Below are 20,946 nucleotides of genomic sequence, written 5' to 3'. Positions count from 1 at the left end.
GAATGTGACCAGCAATGAAAATTTTAGGGGCTCATTACATAGTTTGAGTCATATAGGTCTTGAGTTGTTTCCCTTTGGGACCCTGGATTGGGACCCTGTGGATCAAGGGGGCCTGGATCCCCCTACCTTGCTCCTCAAACCCCACTGTTGTGACAGAGCCCCAAAGAGAGAAGAGGAAACACAGAAGGGACTTTGTGAAACCTTTAAAAAAATGTCATATCAGTAAATAGACCAAGAGCCTCCTGAAACTGAAGTATGATGTTTTAAAGTTACAATGTGCAGTGTTATACATTCTTTGCTTGTATATTATTGATTTGCTGGATAAACACAGTAAAAATATGAAAATAAAATATTTCTTATAATTACTACATCTAATACTACAGATTGCCTCTTTACTGTACAGGATATGTGAATGTTGCAAAGCTCATCTAGTTGCAGAAGAAGGATCTGAAGGGCAGTTGAGAGTTAAAAGGATAAGTGATCCAATTCTGCAGATCCAGGGTTTGTACAGGGGCGGCAGATTCGTGGAGACTGATGCCATCCTGTTATATACAGGATGACTGTACCACACAGTGTAGCTCCAGCAAAAGCTTGCTGCCGTGTTGAGTCCCCCTACAGCTGTACATCTGCAACTGTTGTGGGGATTGTGATGGGGTTAAATACTCACTAATTCAGGGTAAGGCTAAGGAAGTGCAGGGACAGTTTGAAAGGGGGCTGGCAACCCAGGAGGAGGTGTTACAGGCTGCACAAAGAAGTGAAATTGAAGCCTGTGGGCAAAGTGACTGCTCTGTAGGTAAGACCACTCTGGGAGAACAATCCAAATCCCTCCTCCTTTTTGGAGGTGGAAACCTACAAGAACCTGTGGAGCCTTTACCCCGCCAAATAAAACTCCAGCTAGTGACACTATGACTATGCCCCAACATGGAGACACTCAAGCTTGGTTGGAGAAGACACAAAGGGAAGTTTAACTTGGGGTAGACCAAAAGGTGGTCTGGACCCATCAACATCCTTTTTGGCCCTGGGTTGGGACCCTGTGGATCAGCGGGACCTGGATCCCTCTACTTTGCTCCCCAAACCCTACTGTTGTGACAGAGCTCTGAAGAAAGAAGAGGAAACACAGGAGGGACTGAGGCTCACCATATATGACCCAGCATGCCCCACCTTCTAGAACAGAAAATGAAAAGACCTGTGGAGTCATTGCTTCACCACTATGTCTGCTGACTTTCAGACTGACTTGCTACAGGGACACCGGGTTCAAATAATATTAGCTCATACCTAGTTTTCCAGACTAAAATATGGAGTTTAAACAGTAAATGATATAAAGGAGAAGCAGGGTGCTTTGAGCTGCACCACTAAAACCCCACAGTAAGAACTGTGGAATATTGGCAAAAGGCCATCCATGGTATACTGGGCCATATGTGTGCATGAGGATGAGAGAGTGACCTGAGGCTAGTGTGTTACAAGAATGGCAGTCCAAGAAATCCTCAAGTGTGTGTACCAAGGAATGTGGCTATGTGGCTGGCAATCACATGGGTGCCAAAACTTCAGCAACAGCATTGCTGGTGATGGATATAAACTGAAAATACAGTCAGACTACTGAAAGGACTCCACCAGAAACTGTACAGGGTGGCATTCAATTAACATGGAAGGCATGTCTTTTGGGGATTTGACATGCTGATGAGTGTTACAATAATCATTGTCACAGAGTAGGGCTGTATTTATTTTAGAAGATTTTGGTAAGCTACTTCTTTAGGGTATGTCTACACTACCCCGCTAGTTCGAACTAGCGGGGTAATGTATGCATACCGAACGTGCAAATGAAGCCCGGGATTTGAATTTCCCGGGCTTCATTTGCATAAGCTGGCCGGCGCCATTTTTAAATGCCGGCTTGTTCGAACCCCGTGCCGCGTGTATCCACGAGGCGTACAGATAGTTCGGAATGGCTTGCTAATTCGAACTATCTAGCCCGTGCCGCGTGTAGCCGCGCGGCACAGGGTTCGAACAAACCAGCATTTAAAAATGGCGCCGGCCGGCTTATGCAAATGAAGCCCGGGAAATTCAAATCCCGGGCTTCATTTGCACGTTCGGTATTCATACATTACCCCGCTAGTTCGAACTAGCGGGGTAGTGTAGACATACCCTTACAGATGGTAAAACTACAAAACTACAATGTATAAAACTACAAAATCATCAAAAATAATCCCATCAGGGAGAAACCTGGAAGAGGATTTATTTTTCAACTAGACAACAACCTAAAGCACTCATCAAAATGTGTCCAAATCTTCTTGAAGGAATAAAGGCCAAGTGTTTAGTAGTTTGCCCATCATAATCACTCAAACTGAATCTAAAAGAAAAAAAACAGTAAGGACTTTTATTTTCCATTTTACATGAGTTAAGTAAATCTAAAGCACCAAAGAGGATCTGAAGCAATGTACTATTGCATGAAACTAGAAAAACAAATTGTATACTATGCCAAATTCATCCCTGCCATGACTCCACTGAGGTTAATGGCAACTATGCCAGACATGAATTAGCTCCACTGCTCCCAAAAGAGACTCTGGTATATTTTAAAAGGCAAGTGGCATGTTAAAAAAAAAAAAAAAGAATTGGTTTCCTGTAATGAAATTCCGTTATTCCCTTTGTTTTCACTGTCAATATGTGTCTATAAACCTTGTTGAATGACTAATTTCCTGCAATTGCATAATGCTTTGAAACCTCACACATTTCCTACCTACTGAGAAATTCATTATGAATAATTAAATGTAACGATAAGGACACAATCCCACAGATATCGTCAGTCTCCACTGAGAGCAAAACAGATGAGAATAGCACTCAGACAAGGGGAGAGCAAATATCATGTGGACTTGCCAAGTTAGTTCTAAGGAAAGCCCTCAACTGAATGATGTAGCATCTTATTTCTTGCTTTTAAGATTTTTGTGTGCCTTTGTCATTGCAGCAAGAACATGTCAAGCAGACCAGTTTTCCTGTGGTAATGGACGTTGTATTCCAAAATCCTGGTTGTGTGATAGGGAGGATGACTGTGGTGATGAAACAGATGAAATGGCGTCATGTGGTAAGTTTTCATTATTCATTCTATATAAACTGGCCATTAAAAACATGAAGTGACCATTTAAAATATGATATTCAAAGGAAAATAAGAGTATTTGAAAATATATGTTGGCTTTTTATGTAAGTAAAAGGCCAAATAGACAAGATATAGTAGATTTTTTAAAATTTCTAGTGAACCAATAAATAAGTACTTCATTTCTGCCGTAAAAAAACTTTATTTTATTTATTTTGATATAGAAGCTCATTTCCACCACCAAGCAGCAACTCATAGCCAAAAGTATCACCTTCAAAGTTTTGCCTATATGTCAACAACCTATTTCTCTTTAAAGATAAGTGAAACAAATGGTCCCAGCAGCATGCCCTGAAAGTTATGTTGTATTCATTTAGATTAAACATATGGGCCCAAAGAAACCAAGCTGTTAATATAAACCTGTCCACTGTCCAGCAATATAAACCTGTCACTGTCCACAGTTGTTAAAAAGGGTCAGTGTTTCATATACAGAGACCAGAACCTGCTTCCTACCATGGCAAACATATTATTAAAGATCCCTTGGTGCTTTATTAAAGATTAAAAAAAAGAAAAAATGTAAAGCATTCTAAATAAAGTATTAAATAAGGCTTACATTTTAACAGAATCCTAGAACGAGAAACACAAAACAAAAACTTGTCTTATTGTCTTGCCATTTCTTAAGAAGGCGTTGAAGTCTGTCTGTTAAAAGTATAGCTGAGAGGGACTGGTTGCTGCTGTTGTTAACCCCTGTTACTAGAAAACAAAACCAGACAAAAGCACATGAAAAGGGAGAGCAAAGGGAGGCGAAGAGAATCTGTAGTTCTTTCATGTGGCGTTTACTCTTGTTTTCTGGAAAAACAGCAGCACACAGTCTTATTAGCCACTCTAAGACCTGATAAACTTGGGATTGTTTTAGGGCCTTGGTTTAGCTGCCCATTTCTGGTCACATGGTTACAGAGGTGTAGCAAAATATTTGGTGTTGGGCAACTAAGCCAGACTCTTAATAGGAAAAAAAGAGAGAAAGGGAGAAAGAGAAGGTAGAGAGTGAAATGTCTGAACCAGGTGTTTCTCCCCCAGACTGAAGGCAACCAGGGTAGGGCTCCAGTTCCTCCCTTACCCTCCCTGCCCATCACGGCCGGCTTTAGGAAGTGCAGGGCCCGATTCGCGGGGGCAGTGCCGCGCATGCGCCGTGCGCCCACGGCCCGGGGCACCGCGCAAGCACCACGCACCCAGGAGCGGGGCCCTCTAAGACACGGGGCCCCCCGCTTAGGCACGGGGCCCAATTAGGGGGAATCGGCCTTAAGCTGGCCCTGCTGCCTGGAGCTGATGGAGTGGCCCAGCCCCAGAGCTATCCTTCCACAAACCAGGACCTGGATCCCCCTACTGTGGCACAGCCAGGGCAATCTGGATCTCACCCCCACAGCCCATGTGGCCTATACTCCTCCCCTGCTTTGGCTGGAACCCCACTGCTGTGGCTTGGCCCAAGTTCCCAAGCCCCACTCTTCCATGGCCTCAATCGGAAGCCTACACCCTCAGCCAGAGCCCTTGCAACCCAACCCTCTGTCCTAGCCATGAGCCCCTGAACTCCTTCAAGACATGGCCCTTACATTCCTGCACCCCAACCCTCTGCCCCAATCCTGCACTCAGAAACCCTTGGCCCCACCCATGCCACATGAATTTTGTTATGTGGATGAATATAAAGGTGATGTGTTGCACATCACATCCACATTAGCTCATGTAACAAAATTCATTCTGTTCAGAGGTGGGAAAAATTAGAGGAAACACGGAGTGAGGATGACAAAAATCTCATCTCTGAGGTGTTTGAGATTTAACTGCTACAGTTGGTGATGTCATCTGGATCCCTATTCCTGGTCCTCTCTGGTTAAGACATCTCTCAGGATTATAGTGAAGAAGATCCCAGGTCTCAGGAGATGGAGAGGGTATCAGTAACATTGGTGGAGCTTGCTCCTTCCCTTTTTCTTATTTTTTAGTCAGTTATTGTTCATGTTGCTACCTTCTCCTGCACAGTCTTTTATACAGGACCCCTTCCTTTCCCTAGTTTGTTCACCAGTTAGGCCTGATTTTCAATTAATCAATTTTGGTTCATCGATTTCTGATTGCATATGGGTGTTGTTACCAAGCATAATCTTAGTCTTTGAATGAATGGCCTTTTTGTTGAGATTAAATCAGCCTTTTAGTCCCTTTTTGCATCTTTTCCTATCAACATTTGTTGTTATAGGTTATTTTGACTTTTTTGATCTTTCACTCACATTTTACAGTTGAATTTCAAATTAGGGTGAACTAGTAGGATCAGCTATTAGAAAAGGTCAACAAATTGGGAGTATTTCAGACAAGGACAGGAGGAGTATTCCAGCGTTCAGGAAACTAAACAGATAATTGCCTCTGTCAAATACATGAAGAGGAATCTAATACCAGGGGTCCGGTTGATCGTCACTATGACACTATATCATGAGGAGAGAGGTGGTGTCTCAGGTAGCCTGATCCTAAGCCAGTCATGGCTTTATTAATGAAAATTAGCTTAATACAGCATTGGGGAACCTATGAGCCATGGACTGGATCTGGCTTCTGGCTTACTTTGATCTAGCTTGTGGCAAGGCTCTGGACTTCCCCTTGCAGAGTGCTGAGTAGGCACTCATGCTCCAGCTCTGTGGCAAGTCTCTGAACTTTGGTGCCCACCCAAGCCACCCACCCCTCTCTTCCCCCTCCCTCACCCTCTACAGGACTGGAGTGCAAGCAGCGCCTTGAGCTGACCTTGAGTGAGGTCTCTTTTTCTTCTCCTTCTTAGTTGGAGGCAAGGTCAGTGAGGTATCTTTGTTTTCCTTTGATTTTTCTGTGGGTCAGTGGCCCCCAACTAATGAAAGGTTCCCCACCCCTGCCTTAAAAATTATCTGGAGCTCACAAATAACTAGCACAAGTCTCAGAGTAGAGGGGTTGTCTTCAAGAAACCATGTCAAGATTCTTCCTGTTCACTAAATAGGTATGATATAATTGCTGACTTGGTAATTTATGTATTGTACTTGGGGAAGATAAGTATTGATAATCTAATAGTGATGAAAAGAAGAAAATGTCTTTGAAAAGAGTATTGGAATATACCTGTGAACAGTGGATTGCTTCAGAAACTCTATCACCCCATATGAACTTGGAGTGAGACCCTCTAAAGTACCTAGCAAAGTTAGAATCTGAGATACCACTTACTTTCAGTATGAATCAGATATCAGATTTCATTAGACACTTCTGAATATTACACCTTTAATTGCTATTAAAATATTCAACATTTCTTACTTAAAATAAAGCTAACATAAAAGGAATGTTCTTGAAAAAAGTGTTATGATTTCAGTTTTATTTTAGATTTTCTGAAACTTCTCATTGCTCCAAATGTCTCATAGTCATTAATGCAGTCAGCTTTCTTTAATGTTTTGTCCAGGACTTCTTTTAATTTACACTTTTTATTAAAAGAGATATAAAACTTTTTATTGCCAATTTTAAGGACTCTTGTTTTTATTGTCGTGGGTGTTTCTTAAGCATACTGTAGTTTTATTTTGAGCTTCATGGTCCTTTCTTTTTTATCCTCAAGCCTACATTGTAGGCATTAGTCTAGTAATGGTCATACTCTTGCTTTTAGATTTTTTTTCAATAAAAAGTTTAAAAGGTTACATGTCACAAGTCTCAACTTAGAACTGCCAAAGCTTTCTTTAAAAACAGCTTATTCTTTCATCACATTGGCATGGTTATGGCTTTCATTAGTACTTCTATCACTGTGCTGACTTTTTCCTTTCACTTTTTATTAAAAATAAGAGGGCTTTTCTTCTTTTTTTCCCCCTAAACGGAACCATATAAGCTACTAGTTACCCCTTCACTGAAACTCTGATAACTTCCAGGCAAATAATACTGACTGATATACTGTTAAAAGTACAGAATATAGCTATAGTCAGTTCTAATACCACTCTAAGATTAAAATTTGATCTGAAATTGCCAACAATCACCAAAAAGTAGAATATATGGTCTAAAGCAAGGCTGACCCACAGAAAAATTAGTTGAAGGCCGCACACAAGTAGGCCCCTGACTAAGAAGGAGAAAGACACTCCCCATATTCCCTTTGCACACCAGAGCCTGGGGAGGACAGCCTAGTAGATTTTGTGTGCGCCAATCCCCGGGGGGGCAGCATGGGATCTGGAGCACCAGCGCGGGCTCCCCAATGCTGGGGGGAGGCCTGAGTCTTCCACATCTGGCCCCTGGCCTAAGGTTCCCCAGCCCTGGTCTAAAGGATCTAAAAGTGAAATAGTACCTGCATAGAGGAGGCTATTTTTGCAAAGTCAAGTTGGGATACATAGGTTTATCTAACAGGCCTGTTCTCAGAGGCCTTGGTAAAGGGCATAGTGCTTATGGTCAGAGTCCTGGGCCCTTTAAATCACTGCCAGAGCACTGTGTGCCATATGTGCAGATCGAAGGGTGGGGAGGGGGGCAGTACTGCTTTCCAGGCAGAATAGAGGCTGACTACCCCTGGTCCTGCCCCTTCAAGTCTGAGCCCTGCCCCTTCCATGAGCACAGGGCTAGCCATGCCTGCACTTTGCTGATGGGCCCACAGAGGCTGTTGGTGTCCCTAGGTGTACCTCAGAAATCTGGAGCAATTTGCACCTTGCAATTGTATTTGTGACAGACAAGAAGTTCCAGTGTTGCTTGCAGTGATGGGTCTGAAGGCATATGGATGGCTGTGTGACTTCAGTCTCTACCTGTGCATGGAATCCTGTATGCCGCAATTATTACAGCAATGCAGGAACATTTTTCTCGTACCTCACCAAAGTTAGCAGAATATTATTGGTTCCATCAGCAAGATTTGGAAAGTAGAGAGTTGGTAGCAAAATTTGTTGGCACTCTAAGGAAGTTGTCAGAGCACTGTCAGTTTGGACAAATACTAAGTGATATCCTGCCTTGGAAGAGCTGCTCTCCATTCTGTATGCTAATGAGATGTCCCTCTGTTCCATCGTCAATGCAAATGAGGCTGGGGTGTTTCCTTAATTGTATCACCCTTGTCTGAAGCAGTTTAGGTGTGTCTTCCCCAGCCTTTTCATTGCTTTGTCTTTGATTCTAGCAGAGGCCTGAGAGAGGGGGATGGTTTTCCATGAATGTCACTCTCTGGCTCCCCAAGAGCACAAGGCTGACAGGTGACCCATGTTCTGGTTCCCCAAGAATCACAGAGCTGGTCAGTAACACTACCTAGTTCGAATTAAGTGCTCTGCTAGTTCGAATTAAGTTCGAGCTAGCGGTTTGCCTGTGTAGCGCCTATGAAAGTTAATTCGAACTAACGGCTTAGTTCAAATTAACTTTGTAGTGTAGACATACCCCTACATAGTACCCAGAAAAAGGTACTGTCTGTATCATACTAATATTGAGGTTGCTATTGCTATGGAAACTACAGATAAGGATTCTCTCAGAAGTAGTATGTACCGAGAAGTTCACTTCCTGAATTGGTGAGATGGAGAACCACAGGAACATAAAGAATTTCCATGTGGCCACTGTATGCAAAGTGTCCACACTGAGGAGGACTTCTGGGTATGCTAGTCCATTTGCAGATGGTGCCATAGGAAACAGATATGTCTCTGTTACCTGACTCACAACTTAACATTCAGCAATACAGCATAAGCAAACATCCAAGAAGACACTATGAAGATTGAACCTAAAAAAAGAGGGAAGGTAAAGAATTCATAATATAATAACCAGCAAAGGCTCTAGTGATGCTGACCAAGACCTAGTCCTGAATGTGTTACCAGAACTGGAATAAGAAAAGGAGTTCCTATAAGAATGGAGGTTGATACTGGAGCTGCTGTTTCACTGATTTTGTCATGTCAGACTTTGTCACAAGTCCCTCCATGGTTTCGAAGACTCCTACTGGAGAAAAGTTATTCCAAAAACAGATACTACAGATGAAAGTTCAGCTAGATAGCAAGTCAGTTGTTTTGACTTTGTATGTGATTGAAATAAAGTATCCACCATTATTTAGCAGAACTTGACTTGAGAAGTTCAAAGTGAATTAAACCGAGATCAGCGTGATCACAAAAACACTTTCAAATCTTCAAGTAAAACTGGACAGACACTTCAGGGTTTTTGAAAACGAACTAGGACAGATGAGCAATGTGTCGGTGAAGCTCACTGTTAAGTCTGCTAGGCAGCAGAAATAGTGTTAGCACATACCCCTGTCTTGTATCCTGAAGCCTCTTGATGTTCATTTTGGACCATTTAGTCTCTATGGGAGTCTGATCACCAGTTTCACACAGTGAGTGGGCTACACCCATTGTAACAGAGATCAAAGGGCAATGGTTCTGTTAAACTTCTAAAGATTTCAAAGTAACACTGAATCTAATTTCATGCTAACTAGTATCCACAGGCTTCATACTGAATATTTGTTTGCTACTTTTAGTGGAGAACAAAGTTTCAGTAAATTAGATTTTCTTAGTGCATAACTATGAATGGAGATTAAGACATGCCAGACCAAATATCTCACAATCAACATACAAAAGTCTTTCTTTATTGCAACAGATTACCTTTCAGTGTAACATGGGTACCTGCCCTGTTTCAGAAAGTCATTGATGAAATTTTGAAAAGACTGGATGGAGTTCAATGCTATTTGGATGCTAACTGTTTTACAGGGAAGGCTCGAGAGGGTCAACTTCAAAATGTGGAGACTGTCTTGCAGTGTTTAAAATACATTGAAACAAATGTGAGTTTTACAAGTTCAGGTGAATTCTTTTGCCATATCATTGATGTCATCATTTTCACAAAACTGCAGAGAAAGAGACTTCAGTTTTTCAAGTGTCACCACCAGAGATTGTTCACTTATGTCTTAGGACATCTTAACTACTATACTATATTTCTGCCAAATCTGGTGACAGTATTCGTATCTTTAAATGAACTATTACAAGCTAAGAAAACATGGAAATGGACTAAAGTTTGAGTGTACATTTAGGGAATCAAAAAAACTGTTGACTCAGCTAAAGTTCTTGTGCACTTTGATGCCTTACTGCCATTGCAATTGACCTCTGATGTATCACTATATGCAGTGAGTTTATTTCTTTCACACAATTTTCCTAATGTCAGAGAGAAACCAGTTGCCTTTGCTTCATAAACACTCACTGCCTGTAAGAAGAACAACATGGAAATAAAGCAAGAAGGTCTCTGCATTATCTTTGGATTTTAGAACTTCCATATTTAATTATATGGTAGACATTTTCCATGACTGATGTATCATTGCCTGTTATTTTCAGTTTTGGGGCTAAAGCATGGAACTCTGTCATTAGCTACTGCTATTACATAACAATTTGAATTCTTTTTTCCCAGCTCATTCCTATCCTATTCAATTCCATAAAAAGACTCCAAGCAGCAGTTCCAATGGGTTATTGCTCCTATCATACCCAAGCTCCTATCAACCCAAAGAAATGTCTGACAAAGTGTTTTATCACAATTTGATGACAGGTTATCCATCACTAGTAAACATGTCAACAGCAAAATTGCTAAGGATGATGTGCTTTCTTTTGTGAAAGGAATGGTACCTCAAGGTACAGTGCTATATTCTAAAAATCCTCCATTTATTCAATTTGCTTGACAGCAATGTGAATTATCTGTAACTCAAGGTTACAATTTGTAGGGACTGTGAGAGATCATTCTGAAATTACTTCAATATCAGGTTTTGACTTCTTTACAAAGGTAATTTTGACATTGTATGGATGAAGGCCATATTCCTGAGCCATGTCTGATGGCTGTGGTTTGACAAAGACATCGAGAGAAAGGTGAAATGCTGTACTAGGTCTGCAAATTAATCATGATCCTTTCCCAGCTCATCTGGTCTTTGCATCAGACTTTCTGGACATGGATTCATAGAATCATAGGGTTAGAAGAGACCTCAGGAGGTCATTTATCCAATCCCCTGACTAAAAGCAGGACCAACTCCAACTAAATCATCCCATCCAGGGCTTTGTGAGGCTGGGACATATAAACCTCTGTGGATGGAGATTCCACCACCTCCCTAGGTAACCCGTTCCAGTGCTTCACCACCCTCCTAGTGAAATAGTTTGTTTCTAACCCATAACTCCTTCACTGCAACTTGAGACCATTGCTCCTCATTCTGTCATCGGTCACCACTGAGAACTGCCTCTCTCCATCCTCTCTGTCACCCTCCTCCCTTCAGGCAGTTAAAGGCTGCTATCAGTGAGGGGGGCTCACTCATCTCTTCCTTTGACTAAATAAGCCCAAATCCCTCAGCCTCTCCTCATAAATTGTGTGTTCCAGCCCCCTAATCATTTTTGTTGCCGTCCACTGGATTCTCTCTAATGTGTCTACATCCTTTCTGTAGATGCAATACTCCAGATGAGGCCTTACCAATGCTGAATAAAGGGAATAGAATAATTATTTCCCTAGATCTGCTGGCAATGCTCCTCTCATGCACCCCAATATACTTTTAGCATTCTTGGCTACAGGGGCACACTGTTGACTCATATCTAGCTTCTCATCCACTGTAATTGCCAGGTTCTTTTAGCCGGTCAGTCCCTAGCCTGTAACAGTGCTTTGGATTCTTCCATCCCAAGTTATCCTTGTTGTACCTCATCAGATTTCTTTTGTAGCAATCCTCCAATTTATCTACTTCTCTCTGGACCCTATCTTTACCCTCCAGTGTATCTATGTCTCAGTGTATCTACCTTAGTGTCATTTGGGAACTTGCTCAGGTTGCAATCCATCCCTTTATCAAAATCATTAATAAAAATGTTGAACAAAACTGGCCCCGGAACTGACCCTTGGAGCACTCTGCTTAACACTGACAGCCAGCTAGACATTGAGCCATTGATCACTTCCTGTTGAGCTTGATGATCTAGCCAACTTTCTATCCATCTTACAGCCCATTTATCTAATCCATACTTCCTTAACTTGTTGACCAGAATACTGTGGAAAACAATATAAAATGCTTTGCTAAAGTTCTGGTATGTCACATCCACCACCCTCCCCATTTCCACAGAGCCAGTTACCTCATCATAGCATAGAAGACAATCAGGTTGGCCAGTCATGATTTGCCCTTGGTGAATCCATATTGATTACTCCTGACCACTTTCCTCACTTTCCAGTGCTTCGAAATGGATTCCTTGTTGACCCCCTCCATGATTTTTCCAGGGATTCTTCTTTCCCAAGGGCAGGACTCTGCACTTGTCCTTGTTGAACCTCATCAGATTTATTTTGGCCCAATGCTCTAATTCGCACATACTTTGTGAAACTATTAATAATGTTAATTGGTTTGGGTTGTAGTTTTTTCCCATTCAAAATGACTACAAGTTTTTACTATGATATTTGCTCTTGCTAGTATGATCATTGAACATGTTTGTGCTTCAGTCAGTTACTGTGGCTAGCCGTTACACTTGATGTGGGGCAATGAATCTCAATTCTCTTTTGATGAGTTTCAGAAATTCTTTGCTTTCATAGAATCATAGAGCTGGAAGAGACCTCAGGAGGTCGTCAAGTCCAGTCTCCTGACAAAGGCCAGACCAATCCCAACTCAGCCTTTGTCAAGTCTTTGTCAAGCCAACAAAGTTCAATCTAGGGAGGCTAATGAGGGTGACCAAAATTGCAAATGAAGCACAGGATTTAAATATCCTGCGCTTCATTAGCATGTTCCCAGCCGGTCGCCATTTTAGAAATTGACTAGCCCGAAGTAATTGCCCGTGCCTACATGCAGAAGTGAAATGGGATTCCGAATTAAAGTCCTAATCAAATTCTGGGAGGAGTAACAGCTAATTCGATTTAGGGCTTTAATTCAGAATCCCGTTTCACTGCCGCATGTAGATGCAGGCAGTTATTTTGGGTTAGTCAATTTCTAAAATGGCAACCGGCTGGGAACATGCTAATGAAGCATGGGATATTTAAATTCCGTGCTTCATTTGCAATTTCGGTTGCCCTCATTAGCCTCCCTAGATCGAACTAGGGGGCTAGTGTAGACATACCCTCAGAATCTTCGGATGCATCAAATCTGGACCCATGGATTTGTACATGTTTAGATTTTCTAAATAGTTCCTAACCTGTTCTTTCTCCACTGATGGCTGCTCACCTCCTTCCCATGCTGTGTTGCCCAGTGAATTAGTCTAGGAGCTGATGTTGTCTGTGAAGAAAGAGGCAAAGAAAGCATTGAGTACTTCAACTTTTCCCACATCATCTGTCACTAGGTTACCTCCCTCATCCAGTAAGGGCCCCGCACCTTCTCTGATCACCCTCTTATTGCTAATATGCCTGTAGAAACCTTTCCTGTTACCCTTCACATCCCTTGCTAGCTGCAATTCGAATAGTGCTTTCACCTTCCTGATAACAACCCCTGAATTCTTGAGCAGTATATTTATACTCCTCCCTTGTCATCTGTCCAGTTTTCCACCTCTTGTAAGCTTCCTTTTTGTGTTTAAGCTCACCAGGGATTTCTCCTGTAAGCCAATCTGGTCACCTACCATATTTGCTTTTCTTACTGAGCATCAGGATGGTTTCTTCCTGTGCCTTTAATAAGGCTTCTTTAAAATACTGACAGCTCACCTGGACGCCTTTCCCCATCATGTAAGCATCCCAGGGAATCCAGTTCTCTGAGGGAGTCAAAGTCTGCTTTTCTGATGTCCAGGGTGTGTATTTTGTGACTCTCCTTTCTTCCTTTGGTCAGGATCCTGAAATCTACCATCTCATGATCACTGCTTCCCTGGTTGTCACATCTACGTCCCCTACTAGTTCCTCCCTGTTTGTGAACAGCAAGTCAAGCTGTGCATGGCACCCTGGTAATTTCCTTCATCACTTGTACCAAGAAGTTAACACCAACATTCTCCAAAAACTTCCTTTCAATGGACTTCAGTGCATAAAGCTATGCTTTATACTATCTTGATACAAATAGACTAGTGGAGTGCTTTGAAAAGATACTTAAGCACACCTAAAAAGTTCACAAGTACAGTTTGAGTCATCAGCATAAAATAGACAATTTCTTATTTATCTAGAGGAATGTACCATATGCTACTACCCAAGAGATAACTAGAAACTACTTGTTGGCACTGATGTTGCTTTCCATGTAGCCACAACCGAAGCTATGCAAATGATTGATGTAAGACTTGTTATAATTTTTCTTCAAGTAAGAGACTTAGTGTGGATTTGCAACTATGGAATGTGGTATCAGGAAAAAGTAGCAAAATGCATGGAACCTATTTCATTCATTGTAAAACTGTCTCATGGTGTTTTATGAAAATGACAAAAAGGTCAGTTATAGTTTCTACAAAGACACAATACTAGGGATGTTGCCAGAGACTTCCTCTTCCTTCCATTAAACCTCCTTCCATTGCAGCTTATAATTTTAAAGACTTAGTGGAAGAAATTTAGACTGAGTTAATTCTTTACCATATTTAGTTGCTTCTTTGTCACAGACTATTCCTGTTTTTCAACGCAGTGACACACCACCATCACCATGTTTTCCCAAGACAGCATGAAAACCAGAATTGTATCTGAATTTAAAAAGTTGGTTAGTGAGTGCTATTGTGGAGCAGGATAACCCCTTGCAATTTAGAGACTGTAGTTGTGCACTAGCAGACTAAAAAAAGTTACTAGGGGTTAACTATAGTCCCTGTATCTAATTAAGGCCCTATCAGGAACCTGATAAACACCTTTCCCCCACTTCAGGCAGACAGGGTGGAGTGAGGAAGGAAAGGGGCCTGAAGTTTGGAGGTGTTGCTGAGAATTGAACAACTGGAGCACTGAAAGAAGAAAGACAGTGATTGTGAGGGGTTGGGACTCAGAGTGAAGAGGAAATGCAGACCCATTGCCAGCTTTGCCCCACCTCCACCCTTCCTGGGTCACCAGAGAGGCTTTCAGATTCCCCAAGAGCAAAGGAAAGGGGTGGCACCCTAACCTCCCCATTGAGAAAAATGCAGACCCTACCATAAAAACGTTGGCCATTTTGTTATACAGGCAGTCTCCGGGTTACGTACAAGATAGGGACTGTAGGTTTGTTCTTAAGTTGAATTTGTATGTAAGTCGGAACTGGTACATATTGTAGGGGAAACTCTAGCCAAACATTTCTCCAGAGCTCAGTTTTATTCTCCCACACCTCACTTCCCTCAGTCTTTTATTGTCAAGCTGAGGTGTCTGCTGAGAAAAGCCGCTCCGCGTCTCCCTGGTCTGCTGGGGGGAAGCAGCTAGTACAGGGTTGCCTCAACCCATCTGTAAGTAGGGATCTGATGTAAGTTGGATCCATGTAACCCGGGGACTGCCTGTATTAGGAAAGGGTTTTAAAATAGAGTGGGCAAATAAGATGTCCTGTCCCTTTAAATTGTTGTGTTCTGTGTTCACCTAACAGAGGCATAGCTTCATATTAGTTTTAGTTTAAGTTCTGCTGTGATAATCTTAAAATCTCTGTCACAAACAACTGTACTTTAAATCATCTCTACCCCTCTATCTCTATCTCCTTCTTTTTCTGGTCCAGATATATTAGCAGTTATATCTCTTTTAGAGAGGAATAGGACTATCTGAAGCATATTTTATGAGTGTGAAATATTTCATATACTAGCTGGATCAAAAACATATCTGTGCCACCTCAGCAGTAAGTCAATAGTAGATAGATCTCTGCCTACCTTTGATTTTACTCATCTTTCATCTGATTCATCATACAAAATACATGAAAACGACATAGTCCTTTTACAGACAAATGCACTAAGAATCTTATACTCCCAAAATGTGGATAGGCACTCCTTTAACTATTAGAGAATCTTCATTAGCTTTCAGTAGTACTAAGGCTTATATCTGGTTACCATTTAGGGCCACCTGCTACTCTTTTACCTCCTTGGACTCTCAGAATCTCACTGTGTGTCGGCTCCCTGAGCTGTCTGAAGCACATCTCCCTGTGATACGATTCTCCAATCTTTGCCCTTTAGACCACAAAAAGAGTTAAATGCCTTTAAAACTGCAGGCTTTTTTAGATGATTATCTCTGATGTGTCCTTGGGGAAGGAAAACAGTGTGAATTGTTTGAACAGAGAACACTTCTCTCTTAAAAAAATTATTAAAGGTTAAAAGCATAGAGAAAATGTACAGCATAGATTGTACCTCCCTGGCCTGAAACCCTCAGGACCTCACTGGTCCTGAACTGAGGAATCTGCTGGATCAGCAGAGATCAATGCTGGCCCCTTTGCTGCCACTGTCTGTGGGGCTCCACTCTGACAGCAGCAGAGGGACCAGCACTGACTGAACAGGGACTGGGGAAGCATTCAGGGGAAGAGGCAGGGTGGTTGCTGAGCCATGCAACCAGGATACAGGAGGGCAGCTCTGTGGGGCTTCACAGCCACCCTGCCTCTTCCCCACTGTAACTCCTCCATATCCCTGCTACTCCCCCTCCCTCCCTGAGCTTGGACACAGCAAATGAGCTATTTTTGGCATTTGATAAGTTCTGGGTTGGCAGGGGAGGAGTTTCTGGGTGTGGAGCCGTTTTTCCCCATGAGTGCTCCTGCCTGGAAGCACCCACAGGAATTCCAGAGCACAGATGTTGCTGGACTTAGGAAGGCTGGATTATGGGAGGTCCAACCTGTACTGAGCACAAAAAAACTTAACTTTTAACTTACCTAAAGTTTACACTGCCTAAAGTTCCCCATGGCAGGCTATTTTCATTTTTTGTTAATGTAAGACAACAAAAGTTAGTCATTCACTTTCTTTTAGATACCAAACCTTGTGTCTGATTCCCATGTCTACAAAAGCAGCATGCCCCCCCCATCTTAACAGAGTGTGTGTCAGCTTGTCCTTTTTCACAGAAGTCCTCAAATACTATTTTAGAAATTAAACATGTAATTCCTGTTTTGATACAATGCTAATACAACCATTATGTACAGGGCAACAACATTCAAGTCTTGAGCAGGCTGATTCAGTCAAGCAAATGATGTTCATGCATCTAGCCCCCCAGTACGACACAGTCACTGGGACTACTCTGATGCTTGAAGTGCAGATCTTTAGAGGGCTTATATATTGTTATGCAAAAACTTACAGAATGGTGGAATTGTACCATCAAATGCATTAATCTCATCTCTTTTCCTTTTTTAAACTTTTCTCTAACTCATCCCTTCTTTTCTTTCCTCCTCTCACCAACTTCCATGAGTGTAGTGAATGGAAACTTAAAGCCAGTATACTAGATAATTCTGATTATTTTCTTCAGAATGAACCACATGTTTTGAATAAGAAGCTATTTAAATGCAGAATGAAGTCAGAGTACTGACTTTTAAAGTTATACTTGATGGTAGAGAACATTTTAAGAAGTCTCTTGAGTCTCTGCCATTTTTGCATGTCTCTAGTATTCAGCTACATGATGCAGGACCTTTGACAAATTATTTTTAATACCTTAATTGAAAATCTGCAGATATGAGAGAAAAGGTAAAGTGTTAATTCTGGTTAACATCATAAACTGATTAGAAGATGCCGTTTGTTTTCATATAAAAACTCTGTCCTCATAGTCACTTAAAAAGTTATGATTCTGAACATTTGTTCACTCAGCATTCTTCCTGCAAGTGAACGTACAGTGAGAAAAACAAATATATTGCACCCTTGGATATTGATCTGTCTGATGGTCCAATTCTACTACCATGTCTTTATCTGTGCCTGGAATGAGGTAACAGATGCTAAAGTAAAAAGGCTCCCTGTGAATAATTATCAGAAATTAAAATAAGGTATTGCAGAAGCAATTCCTAATATTCATATTTTCAGTATACCACACTCATAAACAGGGTGCTGTGTGTGTCTGTTTGTCAGATTGGCTGATTCCCGGAAACCTGGGGCAGAACAGCTGATTCTGGTCAGCCGCTGGTCAGTTTCAGCAGCGGCTGAATCAGGGATGTCTGAGGTAGAGCAACTGGGGTGCTGCCAGGTTGGTACCGTAGCGCCGCCCCTCGGCGCCGTGGGGCCAATCCGGCAGCACCCCAGCTGCTCTGTCCGAGGCGTCCTCAAGAGCAGCTGATGTGCAGCCAGGTCGGTCTCGTAATGCCGAGGGGCAGCACTACTGGACCAACCCGGCAGCACCCCAGCTGCTCTACCACAGACGTCCCCGATTCAGCCGCTGCTGGTCAGTTTCAGCAGCGTCTGAATTGGGGATGCCTGGGGCAGAGCCGGACTATCGGAAGGGGAGTCTATGAGGGGTCTGGGATGGCATCCCCCCACTCCACCCCTCCCCAGACCCCTTATAGCCCCCCCTTCCGATAGTCCGGCATATTTGATAATCCAGCACCCTCTGGGTCCTAAAGGTACTGGATTATCGGAAGTTTATTGTATAAGGCTTCAGATCATAATCCTGAAAATGCCTCTGTATAGGTTTAACATTTAGCACATGAATATTCTCATTAATTTCAGTAGGACTATTCATGTGTCTAAAGTTAACTTTATCCATAAGTATTTGCAGATTGGTATCTCAAAAGGGAAACCCTTGAGGTTTTTTTGTGGCAAATATAACAAATGTCATTTTGTATGAATTGGTGCATTTATGCAGCAAAATCCACATTTTATTTGTTAATGTCTTTCAGACAAACTAAGATAAAATGCTATATTACACAATGAAGGGGTTTTTTAGAGGAGAAAATTGTGGACTAAACTGTTCTTTACTTTCATCTTAGTTTGTAAATGCTATTTCTTCATTAAAAACTGGACAGTGAGAAACTTTTCCTGAAAAATCTGCTGATTCTAGATATCATAGGATTGCACTGATTACAGTGGACATATGTGGAAGGGGAGCTGAAAAGGAAGTGGCTGCAAAATATTGATCTGAGGATACAGACTAAACAATTCCTAGCTTACAGTTGACATGGTTCTACATAGATTTAGAGTACTGTGCTGGCACCAGCAGCATGGGTACTCCCCGCACAACTGCAATCCTTACAATTTTCACAGATCATATAGAATTGCTGAGATCTCATTAATTCAGCATTTACATAAGTTATAAGATATATTTTTGCAGTGGATTTTCCCAATCTCACTCACTCCATTTAGGCAATATTCTCTCTGTATTGTCTCTGTAAGTGCCTCTTCTATGTAAATGGTGTTGGGGTCCTGGGGCAGTTGCACAGAAGCCATACTGCAGAATCCATAGTACTATCAGTACAGTAGTTTGTCTGACTATTTAGATGTTTTATACTTCGTAATGTATCTGTTTGTTTATTTGTTTGGGTTTATGACTCCCTATATAACTTCTTACAAAGGATATTGGTTGTGTTATCCTGTCAAGTCTTCTTGCATTTTCTGTGTCACTTTCTCTGCATCCATTTTATTCACTCTTAATATTTCAATGTGGTCAAATTTTACTCATCACTTATACATTTAGTCCTCTCGTAGTTTCACACTCAAGCACTAAAAATAGTAGTTAATGTGTTTAATGCTTCACTTGTAATTCTATGTCACAGATTGATGACAAGCTGTAGAATGATACTGTAGGATTCTGGTTGTGAAAAATATTGCTGTCAATCACACTTTAATGATATAACTTACAATAGTCTCTGTAAACAGTATTATCTTTTAAGAGAGAAAAAATACTGGTTTGTTTGCCTCCCCCCCCCCCTCTTTTTTTTTTGGTATTACCATGATTAATCCTTGTTTTTAAACTGAATTTTTCCTCATGCATTTGAATAACTCTGGCTCCCCCTGTTGATTCAGCAATTTTCATATACTTACACAAAATCCTTTTTTTGTCATTTTAGAGGGAGGTTATGTCTCTGAAGTTGGTGGGCCTGGTGGTTAGGATCAGAAATTCATACCAGGTTAGAGTGGCCTGTTGGTTAGGATCAGAAATTCATAACAGGATTGATTTATTCCACACCGTTTATTCCAAAGAAAAAAATACAGCAATTTTCAGGAATCTAGGGAGATAGCTTTAGAAAAAAAACATGATCCTATTTTTTATTAGTTTTCACCAGCCTTTTGCTTTGATGTGAACTAAGTTCCTCACAGTCTGTCCAGGCCCCCTGACACAATGGAGAAAGGCCTGTATGGAACATGTAAACCTGCAACACAAAAAACAATGAAACATTCTAAAAGAAATTATTAAATTACACCAAGAGGTATAAGTCTCCTACTGATCAAATGGCTCTTTGCACAACACATTGTGTGATAATCAAAATGACATTTAAGATATCGAAGGGAAAGTTCAAAAGGTGCACTGAATCGGGGCATTGGAGATTGACAGACTCTAAAGCCCAAGCTCAAATCAATACAAAAATATGCTGAAATTGCCAGAATGAAAAATCAGTTGGAAAACCTGGCAAATAGAAGGAAAATGTTTAATATAAGGTTAATGGATGTTCCTAAAGGAGTAGATATTCCTTTTCTATATATATGAATTCATCAAGGAAATCTTGGCAACAAGGGACTCTGAGTTCGATGTTGAGATATCAAGAGCTCACCTCAATTCACCTTAATTAGTTCCGGTGTCTTTATCTAGGCCTTATAAACGGAGGGAAGCATATCATAAAACACAGTTTTAAAGGATATGTATTTGAAAAAAGAAAAAAAAAGTATATAATGTATAAGCTGAATGCATCTTGCAAATGTGTTCTGTTAATCTGATCTGTATAATATTTATATCTAAGACTTCAGTAAAAAGCTAAATTGGAAACAGTCTCATCTTTTCTTAAAACACATGAAGCAGATTCACAACTAATTCCCCTGCCATTAAAATGCAGGACAATGTAGCGCTTTAAAGACTAACAAGATGGTTTATTAGATGATGAGCTTTCGTGGGCCAGACCCACTTCCTCAGATCAAATAGTGGAAGAAAGTAGTCACAACCATATATACCAAAGGATACAATTAAAAAAAATGAACAATTATGAAAAGGAC

The 20,946-nt window shown here is 41.3% G+C and overlaps 1 protein-coding gene across 2 annotated transcripts in view; it reads left to right on the top strand.

Moving 5' to 3' along the window:
* LRP1B (LDL receptor related protein 1B) overlaps nt 1-20,946 on the top strand; it is a 1,349,043-nt gene that overhangs the window by 821,936 nt on the left and 506,161 nt on the right. For both annotated transcript variants that reach the window (XM_075933312.1, XM_075933313.1), the window contains one exon: nt 2,957-3,073. In XM_075933312.1, coding sequence (XP_075789427.1) covers nt 2,957-3,073 — 117 coding nt within the window. The remainder of the gene's footprint in view (nt 1-2,956; nt 3,074-20,946) is intronic.

This window comes from Pelodiscus sinensis, chromosome 7 (genome assembly GCF_049634645.1).
Source record: "Pelodiscus sinensis isolate JC-2024 chromosome 7, ASM4963464v1, whole genome shotgun sequence".
Classification (NCBI taxonomy): Eukaryota; Metazoa; Chordata; order Testudines; family Trionychidae; genus Pelodiscus; species Pelodiscus sinensis.
Note: the sequence above shows the minus strand (reverse complement) of the source record. Positions and strands in the feature narration are given on the sequence as shown.